At 58.4% G+C, this 11,126-nt stretch overlaps 1 protein-coding gene across 2 annotated transcripts; it reads left to right on the top strand.

The window, feature by feature from the left end:
- The first annotated feature begins 629 nt into the window (after window positions 1-629).
- Window positions 630-8,777, top strand: LOC137227285 (ficolin-1). Of its 2 annotated transcripts, none has more exons than XM_067742800.1 (9): window positions 630-744; window positions 2,087-2,200; window positions 3,671-3,724; window positions 4,200-4,235; window positions 5,002-5,034; window positions 5,467-5,594; window positions 6,100-6,229; window positions 7,106-7,240; window positions 8,335-8,777. In XM_067742800.1, exons 1-9 carry the CDS (start codon window positions 642-644, stop codon window positions 8,580-8,582), a joined length of 981 nt encoding a protein of 326 aa, XP_067598901.1. In that variant the 5' UTR covers window positions 630-641; the 3' UTR covers window positions 8,583-8,777. The 2 variants fall into 2 exon arrangements, with proteins under 2 accessions (XP_067598901.1, XP_067598900.1); XM_067742799.1 differs by having other exon boundaries at window positions 3,671-3,733.
- Window positions 8,778-11,126: the final 2,349 nt, after the last annotated feature.

The following is an 11,126-nucleotide window of genomic DNA, read 5'->3' as shown; positions in this document are numbered from 1 at the left end:
ATCTGGGGGGAGATAAGACATAGCCTCGCCTTCTGGTGTAATGACCAGACCGAGTGGCCCTTGGAGCACTAGACAGACTCGAGGTAACGTCAGGCTCTTACTGTGTGACTTCAGTTTCTCCACCTGTGACATTTAGATAATAGTGTCTTCCGAATGGGGCTGACATAAGTAGTATTTGGCACACAAGAAGTGCTCGGAATTTTTTCTCTTCCACTGTGTTAAGTGCTCAAGGACTGCCTCAGTCATTAGAATATTCTGGAAGTCAGGCGAGGGAAGGAGCATCTCTAGCCAACGCCTCCTTATACCCCAGTCAAGGTCTCAGAGTGTTGTTTGGGTGTAGTTGGGTAATGAGGAGGGAGTCTGGGGGACTGGGCTTTCCTTAAGCCACAAAGAAGGCAGACCCTTTCCAACAGAGGGGTCCTGGGAGCTCTCTCGACTGGGAACAGAGTATCCTGCCAGGGGAAGTGAGCCTGATTCAGCGGGCAGCATGGTGGGGCCCAGCAGGAAGGAAACACCCTTTGCCATCACTGGTACCTCCTGTTGGTGTAACCAAAGAGGCTGCAGGAAGTGGGTGTCCCCCACAGGCTCAGGCAAGGGCTGGCTTCCCCTGCTCACAAGAGCAAGGTCAGAGACCAGAGGACATGGAGCTGAGTGGAGTGGCCGTGGCCCTGGGGCCCGCCGGCCAGCTCCTTTTACTCCTGTGCTTCAGGACCCCGGCCGCCCAGACTGCAGACACCTGTCCAGGTGAGATGGACCTGAATTTCCAGTCCCTCAGAGCTGGTAACTACCCACTCATTGACCACAAATAGTATCTAGGGTTAAACCCTCCGTAGGCATCTTCTTCTGAAGACTCAACAGCTCAACTTCATCTGCAGAATAGGACACCACAGGCCCAAGGTCACGCAGGTCAGAGGGGGGAGAGCAGGAATTTAATCCCAGGTCTGTCCAACTCTCAAGGCCGTGATTCTCCCCACGAGCTTCCCGGCCAGGTCTCGACGCTGCCACCTAGGAGGACCATGCCCATCACTTTCTCCGTCTTCTCCTGGACTTTTCAGAAAGATGTTGGAAGATGTTCTAATCCAAGGGCTCCCACGTTTACTTGGGGTTTGCTAGTGCAGATTTCTGGCTTTTACCCCAGAGAGTGCAATTCGGCAGATTTGGGTCTAAGAGGGGGTTGTGGTCTCCCTCCCGATCCCACGCAGGTGGATGGGGCCCACACCTGGCAAGAGGATGCCCCTGAGGACAGACCAGCCTCCCCCTGAGTGGAGGATGTATTTATGGGGGAAGCATAAGGTTGCCCCTGTGAGAGAGTCGCAGCTGGAGACAGACCCCGAAACGACAGTTGCCTGTGTCTCCGGTGAGAGCACAGCTGATTCCCACATCCTCTAAGTTGTCTCTCGTGACGATATTTCAGTTCTGAAATCAACAAAATTAACTATCTTTTTCTGAGAAGGAAAGTTCCAGTTCTACTGGAGTTTGCTCTGTGTCCTTGGATCAAATGTGTCCCCTCTCCAGGGGACCTACACAGACCCCTTCCAGTTCAGGAATTCTATGGTCAAAAGTCCAAGGTCTGGGGGTGAAAATGTTACTTTGACCCAGATTCCCCAAGTCATTTAAATATTTATTGTTGTTATTTAGTGAAAGCACTCACTGTTTATGAGGTTCTTTTAAAATGCTATGAATTATACTAAGAAGTTTAAATTCTGCATTATCTAATCTAATCCTCCCCACAGCCCTATTCCTGTCTTCACTTGGGCACCGAAGGGACAGAGCTCAGAGGGGTTGAGTGACTTGGCCAAGGACACACAGCACTGAGGCTCTGGGGAGGCTGGCTCAGGCAGGGTGGGCCACAAGGCCAGGGCTCTGCCCTGCATCACCTCCACACCTGACCGGTGCCCACCAGAGGCGGGAAACTCACCGCCAGGCTGACCCTTCATCTGAGAAGGGTGACTCGGGCCACAACCAAGGGCCCAGGTCGAGGTCGCCGCGGGGCAGATCCCCGTGGCTCGGGTGGCCTGTCGCCGGCTCTGCAGGGCTCTCAGGCCCAGGACGAGCTCCCTGACTGGCGCTCTGTGTCTCTCTGCAGAGGTGAAGCTGGTGGGTCTGGAGGGCTCCGACAAGCTCTCCATCCTCCGAGGCTGCCCGGGGCTGCCTGGACCCGCAGGGCCCAAAGGAGAGGCAGGCGCCAATGGACAGAAGGGTACGTGCTTGCACTCGGGCATGGGGGTCACTGAGCACCAGCTCTTCTCAAATTAGAGCCCGGGTGGGCACTGCCCCCTGTGGGTCTCAGGTCGGGAGCTTGGGTCACGACCCTGCTCAGAGCTGGCGTCAGGAGCGACCCCCGAGGCCCAGCGGGATCTGTCATTCCCTGAGGAGGGGGCTTGTCGCAGCTAGTCTATGAGCTCACATCGGGGTCCACTTCCATAGAACACCCGCTTCCCGGTCCTCGATCCAGCCCTGGCTTTACGTGGCCGTGGGCCAGATTCCAAGCTACGCGTACCTCGGTATTCTCACCTGAAAACTGCGGCCCCAGCGTTTTCTGTCTGTATCGCAGATGAGAAAACTGGGGCTCAGAGCAGTCAGCCATCAGCAGGGAGGGTGGGGCTGGACCTCAACGCAGTAGGAAGGCCCCCGAGCGCTCCACAGCCCTCCCGTCGACGTGGTGGCCCCCTTGTGGGGTTTCGGGCCCCGAGCCTGGTATGAAGGGCAGGTGTGCACGCAGCTGAGGGGTGAGTGCCCCGGACCTGTGTGTGAGTGGGTACTCCAAGGGCTGCGGACACAGGGCCAGCTCGGAGGTCCCCAGCCTCTCACGTCCTGGGAGGCAACCAGCTCAGGGGCCGTGGGCACCCCGGGCAGGTCCTGGGATGGGAGGGCTGCGTGTGCTCACCACGATGGGCTCCAGGCTGGGGGTTCTGCCGGGGGGACACTGGGAGGAGGGGCCGGGCTGGGGCAGCTGCCCACCAGTGGGTGTGGTTGGCCCGCCCCAAGCCGAGCCGCCGCCCCCTCGGCCCCACTCCACACACCCACACTCCCCGGGGAGGGCAGGCTGCCGGCAGACGCTCCTGCTGCCTTGACTGAGCCTGGGGCCGCCTCTCCTGACCCTCCCCTCAGCGCTCAGGAGGAGGGGCAGGGCCCTGGGTGGTCCTAGCCCCCTGCTCACATCAGTAACGCAGACCTGGGAGGCCTCGTGGCGCCCGACCCCTCCTCTCTGGAGGTGGAGAGAGAACCACCCCAGAGGGAGGCATAATTGCTCCCGGCCGCCCCTGCGTCCAGGACTGAGCACAGGGCAGGGCCCCGCCTCCCTCCCAGAGCCAAGGGGCCGCAGGGTCCTGTGTGACAGGGTCTCTGAGGATGTGCTCTTGGTCCCAGGCCCCCGGGGGGCTCCGTGACGGTGGCCTGGACCTGGGCTGCTACACTGAGCTGGTCAGGAGCCAGATCGCTGCTGGCTCCCTGGAGCCCGAGCTGGGCGCGCCGGCTGGTCGGCACCGGGTGGCTGTGAGCGCTTTGTCCCCGCCGCCTGCTGTCACCCTCGGGCTGAGTCCCAGGGCAGTGATCCTGAGGATACCGCAGCTGGGATGGGAGGGTCGGAACTGTATCCTTAGGGCAGAGACGCTCAAGTAGAATTCTTCAGGTTGCCTTTTCCTCAATGATGTATCTTTGGAATTTACAGGAGAGCGAGGTTCTCCCGGAGTCCCTGGGAAGGCAGGGCCGGCCGGGCCCAAAGGTACCAAAGGTGATGAAGAGCTAGGACCCCTGAGCAGGACCCCGGGGCCTGTCTACAGAGACATGAGAGATGGAGACAGACAGAGAGCGAGAGGGAGGAGGTGGAGAGAGAGATGGGAGAGAGACAGAGAGAGGGAGGGGGGTCAAGTGACAGAGGCACCTGTCCTATTTCCTGTTTCCAAAGAGCTTCAAGACAGCATGTGAACTGGGTCCCGGGTCCGGGGCCCCAGGTCCAGAGCAGCCTCTCATAACCCAGGGAAGAATCCAGGCCTCTGAGCCCGCCCCCCGCAACTCGCCCAGCTGAGACCCAGGCATTGGAAAAGTGTGGGCCGCGGAGCATGCATGTGTGGTGCTCAGAGCCTCAGCCCCGCCCCCCATGCCCCAGCTCCCGAGGAAGTGAGCACTTGGGTGGTTTCCAGAGCGGAGGGTCGATGTCCACTGACCAGACGTCTTGTGCATCTCCTGTCTCTCCCCAGGAGACCGAGGGGAAAAGGGCGCAGGCGGAGAGAAAGGTGAGCCCCTCCGCCTCCCTGGGGTCACTGGGCAGGCTCTGCAGGGGACTGGGGCATCCAGAGAGCTCGGTCACGGCTACCACCATCTGGGGGAGGAACTCAGACCACACCCCTGGCCCTGTCCCTGCAGCAGATGGGTGCGGGAGGAGGGGCCTCTGAGCCTGGCCTGCTTTGTCAGCGGCCGGTGAGCGCTCAAAGCCCAGAGGCTCCGGAGTTGGACCCAGGTGACTGGCGATACCGCTTTGCTACATGATTTTGGATATTTTGCTCTGATTTATGCTCATTTATTTAAAAATTTGTAAAAGCAAGAAAAGGCAAAACGCCAAGACACAGTCACATGCTCTGGCTACAAATACAAAGTGCGAGGTTGGGGCCCAGACCCACATCCCAAATGCTCCCCAGTACTTTCCACAAGCAGAGGCTGTGCTGGAGACATGGGCTGTGGAAAGCGATAGGCCTGGGGGCGCTGCACCTCCACCGCCGTGAGCCGTGAAGCCCAGGCGAGGTGGCCGGCACGGCGGTCCAGCCACTGCCCCGCGGGACGGTGCTGGCCGCCAGCCCCCAGGCAGGCCGGATGCAGGGGGCGCCGAGCAAGCCCAGGGATGCTGAGTCTAGGAGCTGATCCGCAGGGCTGGAGGCTGAGGGTCCTGCAAAGAGCTGGATGATGGTTTCCTTTCTCCACGCTGTGTTCACGGAGCAACGGGGCTGAGGGGTGGGGGCGCTGTTTCCAGACGTGTGACGTGCATGTCCTCGCTCCCCACAACAGGAGAGCCGGGGGAGCTTCATTCCTGTGCCACAGGTGACTGCACACACCCCAACCCCCGGACCTCCGCCTGGACCTGCTCCTGCTGGGGGTGGGGGAGGGGGGGTCGACCAGAAGGCCAGCTGCACAGACTCAGGTTCCACCTTCCAAGGACAAAACCCTCTCTGCGCATATCTTACTCCCCACTTACCCGAGTGATAGGCAGCCATTGCCTGGATAACTCGAGTATATTCCTGGAGGAGGCCAGGTGCCCAGGAGACTAGGCGGGGGCAGCCCTGGAAGGTGGGGATGGCCAGGTCGACGGGGCCTGGCCGTCACAGTTGGGTGGCCTTGGGGGCCGCGTCTCTGTCCCAGGACTCAGAGCCCACCTCCCCCAGGCAGGTGTCCCTGCCTCTCCCTCCTGCCCCCTCCCCCCTGCCCCGCCCAGAGCTCCTGTCCTGGCGTCCATTCCCCGGCTTCCCTTCCCAGGACCTCGGACCTGTAAGGAGCTGCTCACCAGGGGACACTTTCTGAGCGGCTGGTACACCATCTACCTGCCCGACTGCCGGCCCCTGACCGTGCTGTGTGACATGGACGTGGACGGCGGGGGGTGGACCGTGAGTGGGGGGGACCCAGCGATGACCGTGGGGTTCACCCAGCGATGGCCGTGGGGTTCCTGGGCAGGGGTGGGCGTGCCTGGGAGCCTCACCTGGTGGCAGAGCACTGTTTAGTGGCCTTTGTGACCGTCCACTCCTTCCAGGCAGAGGCTGACCCCGTCCTTTCACTGAGGTCGGGAGAATCAGAAATGTCGGGGGAGGGGGCTGTGGACCCACATGGGAAGGAGTCCCGTGGCTCCGGGCTGTGGGCTCAGGCCCGGAGGTGCCCACCCCTCTGCAGCCGTGTGGCGTTGGGCTTGTCGCCTGCCCTCTCTGAGCCTCCGTTTCCTCCTTGGTCCCATGTGGGTGTCCCTGACTGCCCCTGGGCTCTTGGATGAGACCCACGTTCTGGTCCTCAGCCTGTGATGCTGGTGAACTACCAGCGCTGCTCCCGCGTGTGGCCGGGGTGCTCTGTGGGGGGACGGCAGTGGGGCCCCGTCTCCCCAGCCCTCCCCATCGTGTGCAGGTTTTCCAGCGAAGGAGCGACGGCTCTGTGGACTTCTACCGGGACTGGGCCGCGTACAAGCAGGGCTTCGGCAGTCAGCTGGGGGAGTTCTGGCTGGGGAATGAAAACATCCACGCCCTGACCGCCCAGGGTAGGGCCGCGGCCGGGGGCTCTGTGGTGGGGTGCCTGAAATGCACATGCCCCTGACCTCAGCCCTGGGCCATGTGCGCCAGAGGACCCCGCTCCCCCTGGCCCCCGGGGTGGTCACGTGTGACAGCAGGAGGGGTTATTACTCTGAGAACCTAGGACGTGTATCCTCTTACACTCTCTGAGTGTTCAAATCGGAGGAGGTGGATTATTGGAGTGAAGACGACTTCTGGTCTCGGGACCGATCGTGTCTAGAACCCGAGAGTCGGAAGTGAGGGGGAGGCCATCTGGATCGGGGTGGCCCTTCTCCCACTTCCAACGGTTGGTCCTTCCTTGAAACTGGGATCTTAGGCCCACGGAGCCCCTCCCTTGCCTCTCCCGCTCAGTACATGTGGCGGTCCCCACGCAGGCCCCCTCACCCCACTTCTCCGTTCCACAGAATCAGCTTCACAGCTGGTCCTGAGTTCAACGGCAAACCTGTAAATCCTTTCTTAATCCTTCCGCTCCCTCATGGCAACCTTGACGGTATCCACTCATGTGCCTGAAATCCTTGCAGAAGAAACTGCACATACAAAGGTTTCCTGCCGTGGCATTCACAGCTATTTGCAGGAGAATTTAGGGTTTCCCACTAGAGCGAGGCTTCATTCCATCCAGGTCCACTGACTGTGGAATTTCAGGCATGGCTGGTGGAGCAGCAGGGGAGCTATTTGAAAACAGGGAGGCATCCCTGAGGTCCTCCCACCAGCCCAGCCTCTCACACCTTCCCGGTGAATTGTCCCTGATGCCAACTTCAGACGTCCCCTAAAGCCCACATTCCCACCCCCCGTGCCTGTAGGCAGAGGGTCTCTTCTGCTGGGCCCTGAGCACCCACCTCCAACAGGAAGCAGCGAGCTGCGGGTAGACCTCGTGGACTTTGAGGGCAACCACCAATTTGCCAAGTACCAGTCATTCAAGATGGCGGGTGAGGCAGAGAAGTACAAGCTGGTCCTGGGAGCCTTTGTCGGGGGCAGTGCAGGTGAGAGTCCGCGAGGGGCACAGCAGTGGCCTGGGCTTCAGCGCGGGGTTTGGGGAAGCAGAGAGGACCTGCTTAGCATCCTGGCTCTGTCTCCCGTGAGTGACGCTGGGCTGGGGCTCCACTCCCTGGGTCCAGGTTCTCCGTCTTTGGATGCAGACACGAAGGTACCTGAGTCTCTTTGTAGCATGGGGACCAGTGACGCCATCAGTCACCGCTCCCAAGGCTGTGTCTGCAGAGCAGTGAGCTGTTCTGAGTGGGGCTTGAGGTCACTGACCCCTTTCCCTGCTAACACCTGGAAGAGGACGGTCATTTCATGTCAGCCCTTAGAGCCATATTCCCAAACTGGGCTCCACGGAACACAAACCCTGTGGGATGTTCTTTGCCAAAAAGACACCCCGGTCACAGGATGTGGGGAGGCATCTTTTATGGGGCACCCTCTTGAGAATTCCCAGTGTGCACTCTTTCAGGAAAGGTGCTAGGAGCCTGTCTGCTTGTGTTGAACCAGAGCTGCAGAGAGCAAGGTCCTCCCGGGGCGTGGGGGGGGAGTATTGCTAATGGGAGCCTTCAAGTACCCCTTTGCCACACGTGCCTCCTCTGAGCCACCAGGGAAGGAGAAGGGCAGGGACCCTCCTCTCCATGCTGCAGGTGGTACAGCTGAGGGTCTGGCAGGGGTGAGAAGGGCAGTGGGGTGCTACAGGAACTGGGGTGAGTTGCACACCCCGGGCTGAAAATGGAGAAGGGGGCCCCGGGATGAGGCCGTGCTGTCCCTCTGGGATGACCACGCAACCCAGGGAGTGAGTATGAAGCCCAGAAAAGCGATGCAAGCTCGGGGAAGGGAGGGCACCTCAGGGGAGAGGACGGCGCGGGTCCTGGTGGTCTTGGGGGAGCCGGGAGGAAACAGGTGAGGCTGGAGGAGGGAGGCATGCGCCCTGGGGCCGAGCTCCTGGGCCAGGTGGCTCCATCTGCCCCAGGGTGAGGCAGGATCTTGACGCCCTGGGCGTCAGCTCACACGTCTCTAGAGGGAGGTGGCGCTGGGCAGGCGGCAGGGCAGGCTCCCTCTAGCCCGAGCAGTACCCACACTCCCTCCTGAGCAGGTGATTCCCTGACGCCCCACAAGGACCAGTTCTTCTCCACCAAAGACCAAGACAACGACAAGAGTTCCTCTAACTGTGCAGTGCAGTTCCAGGGGGCCTGGTGGTACATCGGTTGTCACTCGTCCAACCTGAACGGCCGCTACCTCGGGGGGCCGCACACGAGCTATGCCAATGGTGTCAACTGGAGGTCGTGGAGAGGGTACAACTACAGCTACAAGGCAACCACGATGAAGGTGCGGCTCACCTAGGTGGGCGGGGCCCGCAGCCCGACCCCACGCCTCCCCGGGCCCCCTGCCTGCGGCCTCCCAAAACCCCACTCAGTCCCCAGCGAAGGCCAGCACACATGCTCCCCCGCCGCCCCTTTGCTGAACAAGACCTGCTTGCCCAGACCCTTCTCTCTCATCAAAGGGTCCGAACCCTCGTGCCCCACAGCCTCACCAGAAGAAGGATCATGTTTTAAAACTGTTTGCTTTCTGGCAGATATCTTCCCAGTTTTCATTTGCGTCTTCGAACATCAGCTGTTTTGAGTATTTTTCCCAGAGCCCATCCACAGCAGGGGCTGTGGTCGAGTCAGGGAGAGTTAGGGAGCCCATTTAGCAGATGCAACCACTGATGTCCCTAGAGGGCAAGTGGCTATTCCACAGGGCGTCAGCCCCCAGCCTTAAGCTCCCACTTCATTTCATCGACGGGTTGGGGGGGATGTCCCCTCCCTCACCCAAAGTCACCTGCTTCTTCCTGATATTGGTCCCAGCATCTTCATTCATCTTTAAACAGGTCACTCTGAGACTAGAAAACTCTCATTAAAAAGCGGGGGGAGGAGTTAAATAGGGACCTTTCCGCTTTCGATCAGTGCTCTGGGCCAGCTTCCCTGGAAAGCAGCTGAAACACCAAACACAGATCCACAGGGTGGGCTGCATCCACCCAGCGGAGCAAGGGCAGCTGGCTGTCCACATACCGTAAAAAACCCCGAGGGGCCAGGCCTCACGCCGCACAACCCTCGGCTTCGGGGCGATTGTAGACCTCAGTGTGCAAAGCGAACAGCCTGACGGGAGATGGTAAAGGAGAGTTTTCTCAGGCTCTCGGGCCGGGGAGAGGTTTCCTAACTGGGACTTCAGAAACACCAGGCATAAAGGAAAAGACTGATGGATTCAACCCCATTAAATCAAAAGCTTCTGTTTATCAAAGGACACTGTAGGAAATAAAAGGAGAGTCACAGAGGGATAGAATGCCTTGGTCACACGTAGGTTATTAGTTTTCTACTGCTGTCTCTACTCATTAACAACAATTTAGTGGCTTAAGAACAAAGGAAACGTGTTATCACGAAGTTCTGCCGGTTAGAAGTCCGACGTGGGTATGACTGGGCTGGAAGCAAGCTGTCAGCAGTGCTGGTTCCTCCTGGAGGCTCCAGGGGAGGGTCTGTTTTCTGACCTTTTCCAGCTTCTGGAGGTCCCTGGCACATTCCTTGGTTCACGGCCCCTTCTCCATCTTCAAAGTAGCGACAGCACATCACTCCAACCCTGCTTTCATGGTCCCATCTCCCTCTGGGTATAGCCAGAACAGGTTCTCTGAAGGACTCACGTGATGCGACTGGGCCCACCTGGGTATGCCAGGACCATCTCCCCATCACAAGATCCTTCATTTAACCACACCCGCCAAGTCCCTTTTGCCACGTAAGGTGACATGCTCACCAGTTCTGGGGATTAGGGCAGGAAATCTTCAGCAGGGGAAACATTATTCTGCCTACCACAGCCTATTAAAAAATACCATGGTCTCATACCGAGAATATTTAAAGAACTCCTACCAATCAGTAAAAAATTTTAATAGCTCAGTAAGAAGTGGTTAAGAGATTTGAACAGACACTCCACAAAAAATGATATCCATAGGACCAATACATTTATAAAAAGCTTCTGTATTTTGTTGGTTCTCAGCAAAATGCAAATTATAACAAAAACGAGATGCTATGACACACCCATCGGGACGGCTAAAATGTGAAAAACTGACAACACTAAATGTCAGGGATGCTGCAGGGTAAGGGGGGTTTCACATGCTGCTGGTAGCAATGCGAATTGATGCCACTAACTTGGAAAAGTGTTTGACATCAACTGTTAGAGTAGAAGACGCGCATTCCCATAACCCGGCAATTCTACTGCCTGACGTGGAAATAACTGTTGTGTGCCCCAGGGGCCGTGCCAAGAATGCCTATAGCCGAGCTCTTCACAGCGGCCAAAACCTGTCATCCACCCCAAGGCCCGTCAGGAAGAAGGCAGATAGCAATGCAAAGATAGTCACGCACTAGAAAGCCACGCAGCAGTGCTAACTGGACAGCTACGGCCACACCAGGACGGACAGAGCACGACGCAGCAGCTGGCGGAGAAAGCTGGATTCACGAGAGTACGTACTGTTGGCTCCACCTTGTACAAAACTGTTTTCTAAGCAAAAATGACCTGCCGTGTTTCGGATGCCTACTTAGGTGGTAAACGTATACCAGGAAAACAAGAAAGTGGTTGCCCTTGGAGTGGAATGGGGTGGTCACTGGGAAGGGACACAGATGGCCTTTGGGGTTCTGGGTGGTGATGACAAGCATGTGGGCCACACGATAATAAAAATACCTAGACTACACTTTTCATTTTATAGACTTTTGTGTACATGTTCCGTTCACAATTTTATAACTACTTTTAAAGAGAGGGCACGCCCGTGATCCAGGGATGCGGGCAACATGCACATCTTTTCCTGACGTCCACGGTCATTGACTCAGTAACTGAGGAGAGGTCCCTGCAGCCCACCTGGGATTG

Source organism: Pseudorca crassidens, chromosome 7, assembly GCF_039906515.1.
Source record: "Pseudorca crassidens isolate mPseCra1 chromosome 7, mPseCra1.hap1, whole genome shotgun sequence".
In the NCBI taxonomy this organism is placed as follows: Eukaryota; Metazoa; Chordata; class Mammalia; order Artiodactyla; family Delphinidae; genus Pseudorca; species Pseudorca crassidens.
Note: the sequence above shows the minus strand (reverse complement) of the source record. Positions and strands in the feature narration are given on the sequence as shown.